Below are 18,986 nucleotides of genomic sequence, written 5' to 3'. Positions count from 1 at the left end.
GTGCCAGGTGATGGCGTTAAAAGTGATGTTTGAAGGTCTCACGGCTGCTATCCAGGCTATTTATCATCTCTTTATTAGCTCACTAACCAAACTTCTTTGGCTTTGCTTCTGTGCTGGAAATGACAAATCTTACCAAACTTTTTTAACCATTGCAGCAGTTACTTTACCTGAAGCGACCATGACAACCATTGTGACAGTTATTGATGTTGCACCTTCGTGCAATGTTTTGAACTTTTAAAGAAAAAACTAAACTTTAGGAACTTTAGCTTATTTACATGGCTGAATGCAAGACTAATCAGAGACCAGCAAGACCCACAGTGCATTGCGTTTCCACGTCACACTTTCAAGCACTATAAAAAATATTTGACCATACATGCCTCATACAAGCACAAATACTTATTTCAGTGATACAATTTTTTTTTACAAATGGTTGCATTTACTTATGAAATTAGAGTTTGTAGTTACGGAAAGGAGGATGAATAAACAGCCCAGAAGAAAGGACATTAGTTCCCATGCCAAAGTTTTCAAGGTAAGTGGCAGTTCCATTTTGAAATACCGTATTTTTCGGAGTATAAGTCGCTCTGGAGTATAAGTCGCACCGGCCGAAAATGCATAATAAAGAAGGAAAAACTTGATGTCGACAAAAGCAGTCGACCATGTGAGTCAACATGAGCTTGAGTCAGCCCTTTGAGACACTTGTGATTTAGGGCTATATAAATAAACATTGATTGATTGATTGATTGATTGAGTAATAAAAATTCATTAAGTAATAAGAAAAGTGCTGCAATGATTAATCAATTATCCGATAGAAAAAGCTTTGATTTCTATTCTGTTCTTTTCGTTAATCGTTTGAGAGTAACTAATAGAAATTGATCAAATCTGGACCGCATTGCCCGGAACTTAAAATACACAGACATATTTGCGCACGAGTGCACATATGGGATCGGGATCAGTGGTGTGCGCAGTGATTTGATCTGAATTGCCATGATTTAATGCACACATTTTGAAAGTACAATTTCAATGTTCATAATGTGCATGTATCAGAAAAAAATAATATAAACGATTATGGCAAGAAAAATATTTGTTTATATGAATTATTTCCCTAAAATACGCATTAAGGCAATAAAGTGTGTTTCATCCAATTACTCGATTAATCAAACAAAATAATCGATAGACTATTACTAAAATAATTTATAGCTACAGTCCTAAAGCAGAACACGGTGGACAAGAACTTGATTGTTTTAGACAGGCTGTCGACAACGGTTCAACTGCATTTAGCTTTTTTTTTGTTTTATACAACAGGGGCATGTCAGTCAATACGATTAGGTTCACATATTTACATGCACTTAAAAAAGATCTGATTTAAACTGATTAGCACATGCAATTAACATAATGAGGACGGAAGGACAAGAGAGGAGGAATGGCACTAAGGCCATGTTTACACTATGGTTATACAGGATATAACCCACCTAACCTTATCCCTATCCACAAACACACATAATGCCATCGTTTAAGACGCCATCCCCGGCGCAACACCTCTGACCTGGAAGTGTATCCTTACCCGGCAGTCTGGTATGTGAAGTATTTCAATGTAGCCTATTGCCACATTTCTTTTAACAGTAAACATTGCTTGCCTCACCATCAGCAGCTGTTAGACTAGCCCTATTGTAGTGAATCACACCTGAGCCATCATACATAAATCAAATCTTTAATGGACGTGTGAAAGTAAACAATGTGATAAAGAACATTTTACAACAATCAATCTAGGCATCTAAATATCTGGTCAGGACACCCCTCAGTCTTTTACCTTCACCTTCATTGTCCATTCTTGCAATCCTGCCTGTGCTTGGAGGCTGAAATTGGCGGTCCTACTCGACGGCCGCAACCACTTCATGAAGTTATAGACCACAAAACTAGACGTTGATTAATCACTCCACATACATCGCGGACAATAAATGATACAGTCTGCTTTGCCAGTCCAAATGCATTCACTGTTTTCCGTAGTCTTCCCTCGACGGCCAGGTAATACAAAGCCCACGCTACCTTTTTCATCAGATCCACGGGAGCCCGCATTCTTGTTGTCTCCTCTTCGACAAATGAACAAAGTTTTTCGCGAAGTACAATCACAGCTGACCTGGACATTCGAAAGTTCTCTTGCCATTCATCTGGCACAACACAATCGTTGAAAAACATATACCACTAGGCTGCCGTTCTTCCAGGACTTAACCAAAACTGTCGCTCAAAATTGCTATGTTGCAGTCTGAGATGTGTTGTATCCGAAATAGCTTCAATCGTGCGTTTCCTTCCCTTAAGGCATGTGTGAGTTCTACAAGCACCTGTAAATGTTGAAGAAGGAGAAACACGGGCATGTCTGGATGATTCGCCTCCATCTTTCTAGGGGTTACCTCCGATTGGAAACCGGTTGTTATGAAGCTGGCTGTGGCGCGTTCTTTGTGACGACACTTCCTCTCCGAACTCCGTTTATAAACGATCAATGAGTCCATACAGAGCTAAGAGCCGGAGATTCAAGAAATAGACGGCGCACTTACCCGTGTAAAAAAATATCCAAGGAGGGGAACCTTAAACTATGGGTTAGTGTGGCTGACACCGGGTTTAGGCTAAATAGTTATTTGTTTAGGGAGTTATCCGGCCTTAATGTAGACAGGGTCTTAACTTATTCCACCTCTCTTGAGTATGCTGTGAATGTGCTCTGTCAAGTGGGTTAGGCTCTAGTACCCCTTTTATCCTGCACAAAATCAAAACTGCCTATAATGGATGGATAGATGGATGGAGATTGTGTAGAAATAACTTACATAAAAGCAAACACCTGCCAACTGGGGCAAAACTGATCCGCCGAATGCTATCTTTTCCTCAACAGTAACTATGACAGCTCATATGACCCATACAAAAGGTGATAAGGCACATTTTTCTTTCAAGAGGAAAGACAAACCCAAAAGGCAGATGTATCAATTACGGATGCCTTGAGTTTCTTTTAAAAAAATATTTCTGAGCTGTGTGAAGAGAGCTCTCAAAGTAAGAATTTCATTGTTCTGTGTAATCACTGTTTCTGCAGTGCATATGACAACAAATCTCTTGAATTGCGGGCCCTTGCTATGAGAACATGTGCTTATCTAATGATCAATGCTTAGTGTACTAGGCGTCTAAGGTCAAGCTGACATTTAGTTTTTTTTCTATAAAAAAGCAAAGAATGGAGGACAAGCAGTGAGTGTTTCTTTGGTTCCCTTAAGCTAAGAGAGAGATTTGCTTTTTCAGCGAGCTGACAGTAAGATAAAAACTTATTTGAAAAAAAAGTTCTGCTGTCTTCTCTTTGCTCTTCTATCTTGTGAGGAAAGACATCCTTTCACCATTCACTGCGACTGACTTCTAAGAGTAGAATTCTAGATTTCTCTTGGAAATGCAGATGCAACTAAGGGGAAAAAAGTACTTAAATCTGAGCAGACCTTTTATAGTGTCTGCATCTGGGCACCGAGCCTACAACATCAGCCACACATTTTTCAACCTTTTTTAATATACAAGCACACCCCTTGGCTGAACTCAGGCCAATAGTGAAACACTGCTCATTCCGGAATAATGCGCTCGTGTGTGAAAGGTGCACGAGGTTAACAAAATGTGGAGGTTTGGCCAAAGTGTTCATTTTGTAGTTTTTTGCCCAATTATGCTAGGAGAAGATTACAACACTGGCGGATATGAGACAATTCAGCACATACCGACATGCTATTAAACAGAGTGCATCGTGAAACAGCATTTTAAGATTTACTGATGGTACTACAACACATGAGACAAACAAGACTGCAATGCCGTCTGATCTGGTCCGGCATTTAATTGGCCTTAATCTCAGAAGTGAATTGTCTAATCTTCTACTCTGGAGCATTACTGCTCGACAAGAACTAAGTGGCACATCCCCTGGCTATGAAATAAATTCCCAGAAGATGAAGATCTTGGGAGTGTATGCATGCGTGTATGTTATGAATGAGTGTCTGAGAACTTACTTGATCCTCTGGATCCAGATGCAGTAGTCCGTAATATACAGATCGTTAAGTATGTAAGAAGGGTCGTTCTTTCTGAAGACTTTGTGAATATCAAGCAGGCATTTGAGGACGCAGGCTTTCCCTATAGACATGCAAATAGAAACATTGTTATTCGTAACAACGCCCAATTGCTGCTGACAGACTGCTGACAACACGCTTTAACAGGCTTGTAGCCTGTCATGTAGAGAACAGCGTCACAGCAAAATCACATTATTCCAATGAGTAATTTATTGCATGCTATTTGACAACGGTTTCTGATTGTGATTATACGTAAGAAAAAATAGAACAGAACTAAGGAAGACAAGTTAAAAGCAAAAGGAAATCCAATTTTTTGACTTAAATCTGTCAGTTTAATTGTAGCTAAGGTCAGAAATGCTTTTGAAATGTGTTTCATTTCCACCAACCTAAATAGCAATTTTAGAGGATTAGTCCATCAGAAGTCTGTCATTCAAATACTTTGAAGCATAAGGTCTTTACCAAGGCTGGTTATCGTGGTCAATACCCCAAATCAATTTAAATTAGATTCTAAGGGTTCTAAATCGATTATTCAAGATTTGATTTGTTTCAATCGGCACTTTAATAATGTAAATGTCTCAACTTTGTAACAATATACAAATGTAAAGTTATTTATATTTTCTCATTACCATAAACACCTTTGGACAGTTTGAATCTGAACTGAAAAGAAGACTGTCTCAAACGTGCAATTTTGAAATAGGAATGGAATTGGAGGTGAGATGTATTGCAACATTCCATTACTGCAAATTGCATTTAGGTATTGTTTCTTCAAGTCCATACTAACAGTAAATGTTAAGTAAATGTTAAGTAAATGTATGCTATTTTTCTATGGGCCCTTGTTTTTTTAGCACAGCTGCAGCGCAAAGCAGTTTTATTGTGAAGGCCCGAAATTGTGCTCTTGGTTTTTCTGGTGGATTTCACGACATATGTGCAGGGAGATTTGTAAACAAAAGTACCTCCGGAGTTACAACTGTTGTCATTTTTTCATAGTGTATTACACCACATCAGCAGTCATTGTACAAGACTCTAAGTTACAAATAACAGTCAGACGTTTACGTTGCATGATCATAAACTGAACCTGAACTAGCCGCTGAGTGCAGGTGTAAAAAAGTTGTGATAGCATTTATTATAGGACCTCCATGGACCCATGAGAAGTCCCTCGGTTTCTTTATAATGTTTATGATGGACACTTTCTTGCTGTTTTCTGTCATTGCTTTTTTATCTATATGAAATAGGGCTGGGACTCTAATTGACCTTCGTGAATCCATAGTTCAGGTTCAATGCCTCTACTTGTTTTGGACCTATAATGAATAGTTTACCCTTTCAACAGTCATACAATGTCACATGCAGGGAATACTCAGTTTCTATTTTAGTTTCTAAAACAAAGTTGTCAAAATGCTTTTCTATCATGCATACAAACAGCTTCCTGATACAACCAACAATCTGCTAAGGAAAAGCAAAAAATGCCCTTCCCGGGGTGGTATTGTCCAAGCCATTCTCAGCCAAAGAAAATAAATAGTGCACTCACAGCGAGGAAAACCTTAAACAAACATTTGGTTCTCATTTAACCAAGGGATCATATGCAGGGAACTTTGCCCTCACTGGAATTGTGCAAAAAACCACTAGCATTCCAAAGTTGTTCTTATTCACTGGGAAAGTTGTTAGTTTTATTGCAATTATGTAAAATAATAGGACATCCCATTTTTAATTGTTTACAGATGATGTTTTCCCCTGAACTCAGAATGCTTTAAAGGGGATCTATTTTGCAAAATCAACTGTTCTTAACTGCTGGTATTGTGATCTCAGGTATTGTGTATTTGGGATCTGCATAAGTCACGGAAATTTAAAATCAAACCGTGGAGTCATGGTGGAGATATTTATAAAACAATCTTGCCTTCCTTCATACTTCCTCCAAATGAGCCGTTTGGAATTTGCACAACTTGTGACAGTTTTCTAACATGTGACGTCAGCAGATATCTCCATATATGGTAAAGATTTACCCGACGAACTTTGCACAAGTCCACCATTGCAGTCTGACGCTGTAGTCGATGAGCTCCTTCTTTATATCTATCCTCTTCTTGTGGGGCAGACTGGCTCGTACATGCACATGCATCCTCCGCTGTTGCCATTTGTAATATAAAGTAGCGTATGGTTCGAACAGTAGACCCCATATGGAAGCGGGAAAAACTACCAACATGGCTGGTGGGGAAAAGACGCAGTCGAAGTGGAGGCACGTAAATAAGACCACCCACAAAACGGCGCATACTGGAGAGATGGTCAGAAACTGGCTTAAAGATGGTCTGTAAAACATAATCTATGCAACATTTTGACCAAAGAACCATTAATGTACATGTTATTTAAGCCACAATAAAGTATTTAAAATGTATAACAAAATAATAATAATATGACCCCTTGAAAAGACATCTTTCCACACATGTACTTCAGATACAGTATCTCACAATATTTAGGCACCCTGGTTTAGACAAATGGTTAATGAGAAATTTGTAGCTTGTCCGGCAAACAGTGTTTTGTTTGATGGCAGCCATGTTTGTAAGCCATCTTCAACCAGTCGGTCGGCTATAAAGGTAGAGTATATATCAAAAATAGATTCTTGACTTTTAAAATCAATCTTGTGGGGGCAAACTTTTGGGTTTCATAATGGCGCCACCATGTGGTCTATTTATCATAGGCAACACAATAGCATGTTTTGCAAACTATACTTTGCATGCAGCAGTTAAGGAGTAGGAAAGTTACACCATGGTATGTGTTATTTATTTATCATGCCTGTATAGGGGCAGCACGGTGGAACAGGGGTTAGTGCATGTGCCTGACAATACGAAGGCCCTGAGTAGTCCTGAGTTCAATCCCGGGCTCGGTATGTTCTACCTGTGACTGTATGGGTTCCCTCCGGGTACTACGGCTTCCTCCCACCTCCAAAGACATGTACCTGGGGATAGGTTGATTGGTAACACTAAATTGACCCTAGTGTGTGAATGTTGTCTATCTGTGTTGGCCCTGTGATGAGGTGGCGACTTGTCCAGGGTGCACCCCGCCTTCCGCCCATGTGCAGCTGAGATAGGCTCCAGCACCCCCCGCGACCCGGAAAGGGACAAGCGGTAGAAAATGGATGGATGGATGCCTGTATAGCAGCGGGTTAAGATTATACAATAAGACAATTTCATAAAGGGGGAACATCGTTATGAGTGAAGCTAAAGTGTATACATTCCTTTCCAGGTGATTAATGAACTGGCATACCCAGATGTATTAGATATGGTCTAGTGCAGTTTTGACATAGACAATTATGTAACAAGCAGTGGTAGTTTAAAAAAGGAAAAATTCATATTACAGCTCTTAAAAAAATTATTTTTGGCCTTCCAGAGTACATAAATCCCAAAACAGCTTGAGAAAGAAATGCACTACTTTGGTGAAATGACAACGTCACAACCCACTGTGCACTCAAGGCTTGTGTCCATGTCACACAAACACTTTCATTAAGACTTTTAAAGCGCTTGTCAGCTCTTTCGTCACAATGATGAGTATATTACCGCATCCTGTCAGGCTGTGCCAGTAGCTCTAAAGCAGGCATGCAAAACAATCATCATGCACCAGCTTCCAGATGAAATGCTCAATTACACTTGTTTTCAAAATGTAAAGATGGTTTTTTTTTAAAAAAATAATTAAACTTGGGAAAACATTATCAATGCTCTGCTTTAAACACTGTATTTTCCGGACTAAAGAGCGCACCGGGATTTTAGCTGCACCTACTAAATTTTAGGCAAAATTAAATACGTTTTGAAATTAGTTATTTACACAGAAATTATTTATAAAGGTTTATTTTCATACTTTAACTGTTTCCAAACGGTGCCTGTAACATGGCAGTATAAAGGCTGATCAAACAAAACAGAAGTCATTGTCATGGACCCACTAGCTGCAGAAGCTAGCTCTCAAATCAGCAAAACAGACTCAAACATTTTGGTGAAACAATACAAAATGAATGCCATTGTAAGTTAATATTATTAACACAGACACTCGTAGACATGTTAGTATGTTAGCTCATGCTAAGGACGCTAGCTTCATTACACTGCGATAGCGCATACATATTTGAATGAAAACACTCCTACAGACATCAACCATTGGGACGGTTTAGTAAGTATGAATCGTTTTAGTTAAATTATGAAACTTACAAATGTTGCTTGGAGGGATGAATGAAGACTCCGTTCGAGCAGAAATGCTATTGACAGTTTTACTTCCGGTTTAAGGCATTAAAACAGGAAATATATTTTCAACTAGCAGCGCCTGCAGTGAGCGAACTCGTACAAAATAGCACAAATAATAACACACCATTTCAGTCCTCGGCTTGGGTTTAATGAACAATCCATCGATTTTCTATTGCTTGTACCAATATTAAACACAAACAATTATGGCAATTAGGAATAAAGTAGCCGCCTATAGTCCGGAATTTACGGTATTTTAGGATATTTAAACTTTAATACTGATCAGTTTTCTTTTGGACCATATACAGAGAAGCACACAATATAATTTAAGCATATACAATTTCAAATACATAAAATATTGCAAATGTAAAAAAATATATATTAATAAAGCTATGTATGTGTTTATTTGCATGTCCGGGCCAGGTAGTAGTAAAGTAGTGGACTTGAAGTGGGTGTGGCATGGATGATTGTTTGGCGCCCGATAAAAGACTTGATGGAGGATTCTTCAAAAGCAAGGCTTCAGTCAGCAGATGTTAAAGCAGCATAAATCTACTGGAGCCTATCCCAGTGCAGGAGTGGAGCCTGCGGCTTAATTTGACTCAACACGGGGAACCTTACCTGGCCCGGACACGGAAAGGATTGACAGATTGATGGCTCTTTCTCGTTTTAGAGTTATGTAGGACAAAGTTTCAGGCAGTACTGCAATCTACCGACAGGGTTTAAACAAGCCTTGTCATGGTAGTGAGAATGCTTACAAGGTTAAGAGTAAAAGTTAGGGGGAAAGTGAGACCAGCTGCTGTTCCCCTGCCTCTCTTGGCCAACCTCCATTCCTACCTAATGAGGCACAGAAATGTTAATCGGGGGCTTAAAAGGCCTTTAATTTGCTGTCATTTACCCGTATTACCATCATTGGAGACTGCATAATCTTAGCCAGTGTATGTTGTTTCATCAGACAATGGGAGCTTTTGATTTAAAGATTAAGGTGAGCTTTGATATATATATTCAAAGCTAACAGTCCATTATTGCTTATGCACATTTCTAGTCCTTCCCGTCTCCAGAAAAAATAGAAGCAGACCAGTGTCCTGATGAGCTTTGTGGATATGTTGCATAGTGCAATTCATTTACACAGTACATTTTCGCCACAATTTTCTTGCTTTGCAAAATATTTGCTCTGAACTGAATGACTTTTTGCCACAGCAAATGAATAGAAAAACAACCCGTTGTCTTGTAAAAATAGCCCCATGCCAAGAAGAAATGGAAGGTATACAGTGGGAGACACTAACGCTGCTTCTATATTATCTTAGTAATAGGAGTTCTTGACAGCAACAGTCAAGAATAAGCCTCCATCCATCCATCCATTTTCTACCGCTTGTCCCTTTTGGGGTCGCGGGGGGTGCTGGAGCCTATCTCAGCTGCATTCGGGCGGAATGCGGGGTACACCCTGGACAAGTCGCCACCTCATCGCAGGGCCAACACAGATAGACAGACAACATTCACACTCACATTCACACACTAGGGCCAATTTAGTGTTGCAAATCAACCCATCCCCAAAGCCTTAATTGTTTAAAGTATCACAATGACTTATAACTAATGTTCCCCTTAATTTTCCATGTGTCAGCGCAAATGCTGTGTGTGAACCGCATTATAGTGTAACAACCTGGCATTTACAGTTTGTGTGGTTTGGCATTGTCCAAATATTTTTGTGGCCATGAACGTGTCAGTGGCTGAGTGGAGTGCGTGCGTGTTGATGCAAGCGAGCGAGCGAGCACAGCTGCTGTTGAGAGGAAAGTTTGTTTAGGCTCGGTTATGACGGAAAGTGACCAGTTCTGCTTGAAGGTAGTTTTTTGTTAAGTTAGTTTGGCCTGGTTACGACCGACACTGACCAGTTCTGCTCAACAGAATGATTGTTAATTTAGCCTATTATTTGCGCAATATTGACAAGGGACGTACCCAAAACTCGACCACCGATGGATGTAAATATAAGACGCATGCCACTGTCTGGAGCGTTGTCAGCATGTCTGTGATGTGGACGTAACTAGATATACCCGTGGACAGCCATCTACAAAATGTGCAAATATTAAGAGAGGATAATGGCGGCTTTTAAGAAGTGAAAGTCCAACTAGAGCAGCAAGAAGCAAATATGTAATGCTTGCTATAGCTCGCCTCTTTCCTCAGGGACATCGAGGGACAGAAGTTAAGACTCTCTAAACACGACTACATTTTATAATAATGGAAAAAGACTAGATTTGTTGTTAGTAGTCTTTAATTTAAAAAAAGTAATTAAAAGTCTCGAGAATGACACTTGAAAAATTGTCAAAGTGCATTGCACAATAAGCAACAACAATTGAAACTAGAAATTATGCAATTTCGATAGGAATGTTAATGCTCCAATGATTGCTGAAGCTGAATTTAAAAGTTGAATGGCTGCAGAATTAATTTAGGAAAAAAGTTTGAATAAACGATAGGAATGGTTTGAAAATTGAAGAGCTGAAGTTAAACTGAAATGCTGGTGGAATGTAGAATGAATGGAAGAACCGGTTTAAATTTAAATCTTAAAAGAAATTATAAATATATGTTGTAATAGTTTGTATGAAACTATTTGACTCAAAGATGTGAAATTGCCCAAAAAAAAAAAAAGACGTGTTCTTCAAGTCCCTTCTGGGCTTCAAACCTAAGTTACTCAAGTGAAAGGGACGGGTGTTATCCGCTTGGCCAAACAGCTAACCTGTCAAGGTATTGTTCAACTTTGTTTGTTAAAGGGAGTGATTTAGCCGTTGAAAATTACATCTAATCACCGAGAGTTATTTTCTGCAACAGTACAACGTTTTCAGCTAATTTGAGGGATAATTAACATATTTTTTTTACAATAAAATATGTTACCTGATTGTATGAAATATTTTCTTGCAAACAAGCTAATGTTTAGAGAGAAAAAAAGTTGAAACCAATGATAAGGGAGATAAAGATGTCCTGGTCGAAATGCTAATAGTTTGTGTTTGAATCCGTGAGTCAACTAACATGACATCACTTCACATGTTGCTGGATTTTTGCTGTTACAAGTTTACTCCCATGTGAAGTTTCACATGAAGTACGTTACACAAGCATAATAAACAAACATTAAATTACAAGTTTTGAGACAGTTGAATATTACCTATATAATAAAATTGAGCAATAAAGGATATTATTCATTGACTTATAAAGAACATTCAATCATTCAATCAATCAATCTTTACTTATATAGCCCTAAATCACAAGTGTCTCAAAGGGCTGAACAAGCCACAACGTTGACACTGTGTACTCTTAAAGCAACAGGTCAAAATGACATCATTACCCATAATGCAATTCTGCGTAACAGTCAGTCAGAATGGTGCCTTGAGTACCAATTATATTGTCCAATATAATGTAAAATCATAACTACCATATAAGCTGGGAATCTTTCCGCTTTGAAAAACACATACTTTTACTGTCCTGACGAAGATGAACATTTTAAAGGTGGTAATTACAGTAAAACTGGTCATTCCAGGAACTAGAGGTTTCAGGAACTAAAACTTACTGAACTTTTGGTGGAAAAGGGCCTCAGGGTACTGCTGTACTGAAGGGTTATTATTATTTAAATGCAAGATATTCAAGGATTCCGTTTATTTTTTGTGTCGCTTCTTTTTTATTTAATTAACTGCCTGACCAACTGAACTCTACTACATGGTGAAAAAAAGGCTGTTAAGCGCCTTTGGAATAAACTTTTTTTTTTCCAAAACACTTTACAAAGGAAACCACAAAGCAGGCACTAATAAACTATAATCAGTAAGGGATAGTTTTCTCGGGAATGGGAAATAAGCACAACAAGATGAAGTTAACCCCCTTTTCCACAACAGGAACTTTGTTTCGGAACTGTATGCATTTGGACCATAGGAACTGACGCCAAAATGCTATTGTGTTTATCTGTGCCAAAAGATACAAGTCCAACCAACTCACCAATGGCTTTTTTCTTAGCACATATTTTTTTCACAATAAATATGTAACTCAAAGAGTGTCTATGCTTACATTTTGCAGTCAACGTGTAATTCTACATCTTTACTATAATTGCTAATAAACGTTCCTGGGACTGAAAACACAATGGGCCATTATAACCTCCTAGCTCTAGGAACTTCCTGGACATTTGGTGGATGGGGGGCTCCACTGCAGAGAAGTAAAACTCACCTGACTGTAGTATTCCAGCTATGTCATAAATGGCAGCCGCCACCATGTCGAAGTGCCGGTAGAGTGGATAGCATAAAACCCTTCTTCCAAATGACACCAGGACTTCTTGTAAGGAGCTGTACGTCTGAGGAAAAGAGGAGAGACAGCCTCACAAAGGATATCCTGAACAAAACACATTGACATGCAAAGAGCAGTAAACACTGATTTAGACAGACAACAGCTGCAGGAGGCTTTTTTTCTATTTTCTTTTCTTTACCATGGCTCCTATCCTATTGGTGTTCATTCCAGTCGGTTGTGTGCCAATTACTTTTAACAACCCTTCCATTTATAGAGCTTACAAAATAGATGCCTCCAACGCCCACTGCACCCAACACTGGACTGTTAATTGCTGTTTGACTTTCAACACTGCATCTCCATACGTATATTTCTCCAGTAACAGTTGCAGAGCCAGGGGATTATTTTATCCCTTCTATCCTTCTTTTTCACTGAGTCTTGTAAGGGTACACAGTGAGCTCGCAAGTGGGTATAATTAGAGATCATGCTCTCCCTCTGGTTTGATTAGCAGCAGTGTAAATAAAGCTGGATGCTGCAGGCAGGGAATTCAGTCACACCAGCACAGTCGACTGTGGACAAGTACTGTATCACACACCACAGAGGAGGGAATGTGAGAGAAAAAAAGGCAAGGTAGAAGTGCAAGGTATGGTTGTGCAGAGCAGAAAAGAACACACGTGCATAAGACAGGTCACAGAGTGGGGTGAGTAAGTGGAGCTTAATATGGGCTTTGAGGCACTCAGGAAGGCAGGCAGATATTTAGAAAATGTGACTGACAGATGGGGATTCAAACAGCTGGAGGCTCTTTTACTGTGTTGTCAAGACAGCAGGACAGCTACTGCTTCTTTCTGTAGTCAATGAAAAAAAAAAACCCCCCAGAGTCTGCGGATTTTCGAGTGATGTTGATATAGTCATTCGAATGTCAAACATGTCGGACGTAAGCAGATTTCTGACTGCCATTCACATACTGGCAATCCTCAACACAGTGGCGAGAAGATGCATTTGATACCCCGCTCATTTTCTAAGTTTTACATCTTTTATGTATGATTTTATGGCATACTTGCCAACCCTCCCGTTTTTAGCGGGATAATCCCGATATTCAGCGCCTCTCCCGACAACCTCCCGACAGAGATTTTCTCCCGACAAACTCCCGGTATTCAGCCGGAGCTGGAGGCCACGCCCCAAAAAAAAAAGTCTGCCGCAGCTGCGATTGGACCTGACCAGCCTCCGTGTACAAGTACTGGAGTACCAATTGCTTGCCAGGGAAGATCTTCTCCAGGAAGCAAGGATTGACCGGTTTTGGGCCATGCTAGGGAGAGATGGAAGATTCCACACTCTCGTGCATTTGATGAAAGCACTTTTGTGCGTGCCACACAGCAATGCATCATCAGAAAGGGTGTTCAGCATGGTTAGAAAAATAGTGACAGAGAATAGAAAGAGGATGGACAATTCAACCCTTAACAAAGCATTGTACTTTCAAGTACAACAATGAGTAGATGAGTGTTGTGTGTGTGTGTGTGTGTATATGTGTAAATAAATGAACACTAAAATTCAAGTATTTCTTTTATTTATATATGTAATAAAATAAATATATATATATATATATATATATATATATATATATATATATATATATATATATATATATATATATATATACATATATATAGCTAAAATTCACTGAAAGTCAAGTATTTATATATATATATATATATATATATATATATATATGAAATACTTGAGTTGGTGAATTCTAGCTGTAAATATACTCTCCTCTTAACCACGCCCCTAACCCCAACCACGCCCCCACCCCCGACCAAGGCACCCCCCCCCCCCCCCACCTCCCGATATTGGAGGTCTCAAGGTTGGCAAGTATGTTTTATGGTAAGTGTATTTTAACATAGCACACACATGCAACAGAAATCTAGAAATGATCTAGAAACATTATATAAAAAGGGTATACATCGATTTGTATGCGATAAAGTAAAATACATATTTGATCTCTCCCTAGGGTGCACAGTGATCAACAGGTTGGCCTCACAATCTGGATATCAAGGGTTCAAATTGTTATTTGGGGTTCTCCGTGTGGAGTTTTCCTTTGTGTGTGCGTGGGTTTTGGGTACTATGGCTTTCTCCCAAATCCCCAAAACATGCATGTTAGGTTATTGGGAGCCTCCTAATTGTCCATAGGTGTGAATACGAGTGTGAATGGCTGTTTTTTGTCTATTTGTGTCCTGTGATTGACTTGCAACTAACCTTCCGCCCACAGTCAGCTGAGATGAGCTCTGCACTAACACCTCCAGGCAACTACAACCCTAGATTAACACCCTGCCCCCACCACATCCCACCTCCTCGGATTGTAAATAATCAAATGTATATACTTGTTCTTATGCTTTCTGAGCTCACTATGTTCACTGCTCGCTGTACATATCCTACGAAGTCAGACCTACACTGTTTCAATGTCCATTTCTCAGATGATATAATTGTTGATGACTGAAGTGCTGATAGCAACCCAACCTAACCCCCCTGCCCCAAGCCCCTCCACATCCCACCCCCCGGATTGTAAATAATGTAAATAATTCAATGTATATACTCTGATGATTAACTTGTGTGATGACTGTATTATGCTGATATATATATATATACGCTATATATATTTATAGCATGAATTGATTAACGTGGACCCTGACTTAAACAAGTTGAAAAACGTATTCGGGTGTTACCATTTAGTGGACGGACGGGGGGGGGTTAGGGCGGGGGGGGTTGATGTGCGGGGGGGTTTGGTGGTAGTTAGGGCTGCATGGGATTCTGGGTATTTGTTGTGTTGTGTTTATGTTGTGTTACGGTGCGGAGGTTCTCCAGAAATGTGTTTGTCATTCTTTTTTGGTGTGGGTTCACAGTGTGGCGCATATTTGTAACGTAACAGTGTTAAAGTTGTTCTATACGGCCACCGTCAGTGTAAGCTGTGTGGCTGTTGACCAAGTATGCCTTGCTGTCTCTTACATGTTCAAGTAAAAGCTTCATATAACATGTGGCCGGGCTGGCACACTGTTTGAACAGGCTATAGAGGATAATAAATGCAGTGCAATTAGGGCACGCCCTCAATCTAATAGTTAGGGTAAAATCAGGACAATATTAGCCCCGGGAGATATCTAGGGGAGGCACTGAGATCCAGGAGTCTCCTGGGAAAATCGGGAGGGTCGGCAAGTATGCTGGGAAAATCGGGAGGGTCAGCAAGTATGCAGCTGAGCCGTATCAGAGTGGTCAAAGAGCCGCATGCGGCTCGCTGACCCCTGACATAGTGAAACCCAATATCTAAGTTACATTTAAACCAGTGTGGGTGGCACTAGGAGCAGGTGGGTAAAGTCTCTTGCCCAAGGGCACAACGGCAGTGACTAGGATGGCAGAAGCGGGGATCGAACCTGCTACCCTCAAGTTGCTGGTACGGTCGCTCTACCAACCGAGCTATACCGCCCCCGGTATAGCGCCATAACCGGTCTGTGTGCGTGGCGCACACAGACCGGTTATGTGGTCCTGTCATGTAGCCATGTCCCTTTGAAAAAGTACACCTAACCTGAGCAAGTACTGTACTTAGAGTAAAGAACATTTGTAGGTCGAGGCCGATATTCGATAAGTCAATTAAACGCAGATAAATGAAAATTAAGTCGGTAAGTTTTCCAGAGTCGATAAATGGCCATGTGCATGCTTCAAGAGCATTTACTCTTTTTGTCGCTTTTAGCAGCTACGCATGTTTGTGCCATAGCGAAAAGAAAAGAAAGGGATACATTCTCTTGTCCTCATTAAGTATCTTTGACTCTGTGCGGCGAGGCGGAGCCGCTGGCTCGTTGGCATCACACACACTGCAACTAGTTAGCATGTAGTATCTAACATGGACAAAATGATCACATTGTGGGAATATTTTAATTTAAACCTTTGGAGCAAGATGAGCCTATTAACACAGAGGAGCCAGTTTGCCGACTACAACAAACCTGCACGCCCACTTGAAACACAACACCCGACAGACCACACTAACGTCGCGTTTGGTGAACAAACCAGGTCAGTGTAAACAAAACAGTGCAAAATACTGTGCGCTGATAGAGAGTGTGGTTAAATACTTTGCCAAAGACTCGGTGCCATTTAATATTGTTATAAAACTAGCATTTCTAAAAGCGCTGCAAACGTTTGACAGACATGTGTCATGTTGTCATGTCACGTTGGTGTTCTTCACTCCGAATCTGCCAGACTTAATTTTTTTTTGCATATGGCCAATAATACATCTGCTTATACTATCGTTTTTTTTATTATTACTCTGCACTTTTGTTTGAAAAGGTCCTAACTTGATTGTAATTTAAGTAATGTACAACTTTACCTCTGCCTACATGTTCAATATTGAAGTGTAACTTTGTTTGTCAATACTTTTTTTTTGCCATTTTATTTATTGTTTTGGTTAGATATATTTGAGGCCCCCCTACCTCCTCTTTAACATATTTTACTGCTTTTCATTGTGATTGTTATTTAAGTGCAAAATTTTGCTAACAAAGTATATTTTGTTGTTACAACTTGAAGATTTAAAAGTTTTCATTCCAATTAAAATGTAAAAATATACGATAAATACAAGTTTATTGGATTTGAAAGGATATACATGCATTACATATTATGCATTATAATTACATTAATGGTTAATTTGGTCTCATAAAAATAATGGCAATAATATAGTTTATCTGCAATAATTTTCGGTCAATATATCGTCAAGCAAAATTTGTTATCGGCCCAGGCCTATACATCTGTGATAGAAACAGTGTTTTGCATTTAAACCTCTTCACCACAACGGTTAGACCAAAAAGCTGTCAAAAGCACAGAAGGACAAGATTGTAGAGCTGCACAAGGATGGTTTGGGCTACAAGTTAGTTTAGTGAGTAAGATTAACACAACTAGCTATAATGCACTGAGATCCTACATTGCTTGCTAGGTCCACCTGCTCAAGAAAGCACATCTATAGCAGGTCTTTTGGTTTTCCAATGATCATCTGAATGTATCAGAGAAGACTTGGGAGAATGTGATATAAACAGTTAAAAAATATATAAAACAAACAAAATTTTGCTCTTCGGCACTAACTCAACTATCCATCAAAACTATCCCTACGGTCAAACATGGTAGTAAATACAATCTGCTTTTTTGGATGTTTCTCTGCTAAGGGTACAGGAAGACTTGTACTGTAGAATATTGGATGACAACTTGCTCCTCACCTGAAAACTGTAGATAGGCTGTGAATTGTGCTTCCAGAAAGACGACTGAACAATACAGCACAAGTAACAAAAGTGCAATTCAGAAAAAGCCACATTAAGGTCCCGGACTGACCAAGCGAATTTCTGGACCTTAACCCCAATAATAATCTGGGGAGACAACTGTGACTTTGACTTGCAAAGCAACAGCCTACATAGTATCTCTAAAGATGAATGGACAAAATGCTTCACAAAATGTGTGCAATGCTGGTACCGGCCATAACGAAGCATCACACCGCTGCAACTCTTTGAAACGGGGCGGACCTCTATAATCAGCAGATCAAATACGTATTAACCAAGTGTAAATACATATCTTATTTCAAACATTGTGGTATGTTTTCCAGGCTACTGTGAATGTATTTGACAAGTTATGTGTTTGGGTAAAGGAAAAACAAACAAAAAAAGTCAATATTTTCAATTGTTACTATACCAATATTCTGTAAGGTTGGGCCCCAAGTTTCACTGGTTCCTTAATATGGGATCCACAGCATGTTATTACCAATGGTGATTATTCAGTAGTGTCTATAATCCTTTGGAGAAATAAACAACCCTCAGCGGTGTCTAAGACATGAATATAAAATGCTGGCAAAGCTTAATAGCAGGGTTAAGTGGCGGACTCACACAGTGAAACTACAATTTTCCTGCCAAATCAATGTGAAATATCAACCACTTGACTGTTATCTGCTCCAGAAGGGCAGCTGAAATAAACCATTTCCTGCTGCTTCAGCATTTCAATGTAGAAAGTGGACTGTCTCAAGACAATAAGAGAGATTGTGTCCTTGTCTGTAAGGATATGTACTAAAGAAACAGGTTAAGTAAATACAATGTTATTTTTGTAATTCAATTTGCTATGACTTGTATTATTATGACTGTCTAGAATTAGCATATTGTCAGGCATTAGGAGGTACAACTTGTTTGGTTTCCTTCTTAATGATCCAAAATGTGTAATGAGCTTGTTAACACTGACGACCCGTGAAGAGAGGAGCATACGGTGCCTCTGGAAAGTACTCACATCACTTTGCTTTTTCCACATTTTGTTATGTTACAGCCTTATTCCAAAATGGAATAACTTCATTTTTTGTCCTCAAAATTATACACACAATACAACATAAAGACAATGTGGAAAAAGTATTTTTAGACAGTTGTGCAAATTTATTACAAAAAACACAGAGAAATCACAT

General features: G+C 39.3%; 1 protein-coding gene across 4 annotated transcripts in view; it reads right to left on the bottom strand.

The window, feature by feature from the left end:
- shq1 (SHQ1, H/ACA ribonucleoprotein assembly factor) overlaps nucleotides 1-18,986 on the bottom strand; it is a 130,850-nt gene that overhangs the window by 21,940 nt on the left and 89,924 nt on the right. For all 4 annotated transcript variants that reach the window (XM_062045859.1, XM_062045867.1, XM_062045851.1 and 1 more), the window contains 2 exons: nucleotides 12,473-12,596; nucleotides 4,011-4,131 (listed from right to left, as the gene is read on the bottom strand). In XM_062045859.1, the coding sequence (XP_061901843.1) occupies nucleotides 4,011-4,131; nucleotides 12,473-12,596 (245 nt within the window). The remainder of the gene's footprint in view (nucleotides 1-4,010; nucleotides 4,132-12,472; nucleotides 12,597-18,986) is intronic.

Source organism: Entelurus aequoreus, linkage group LG01, assembly GCF_033978785.1.
Source record: "Entelurus aequoreus isolate RoL-2023_Sb linkage group LG01, RoL_Eaeq_v1.1, whole genome shotgun sequence".
NCBI lineage: Eukaryota > Metazoa > Chordata > Actinopteri > Syngnathiformes > Syngnathidae > Entelurus > Entelurus aequoreus.
This window is presented reverse-complemented; position numbering and strand designations above follow the sequence as displayed.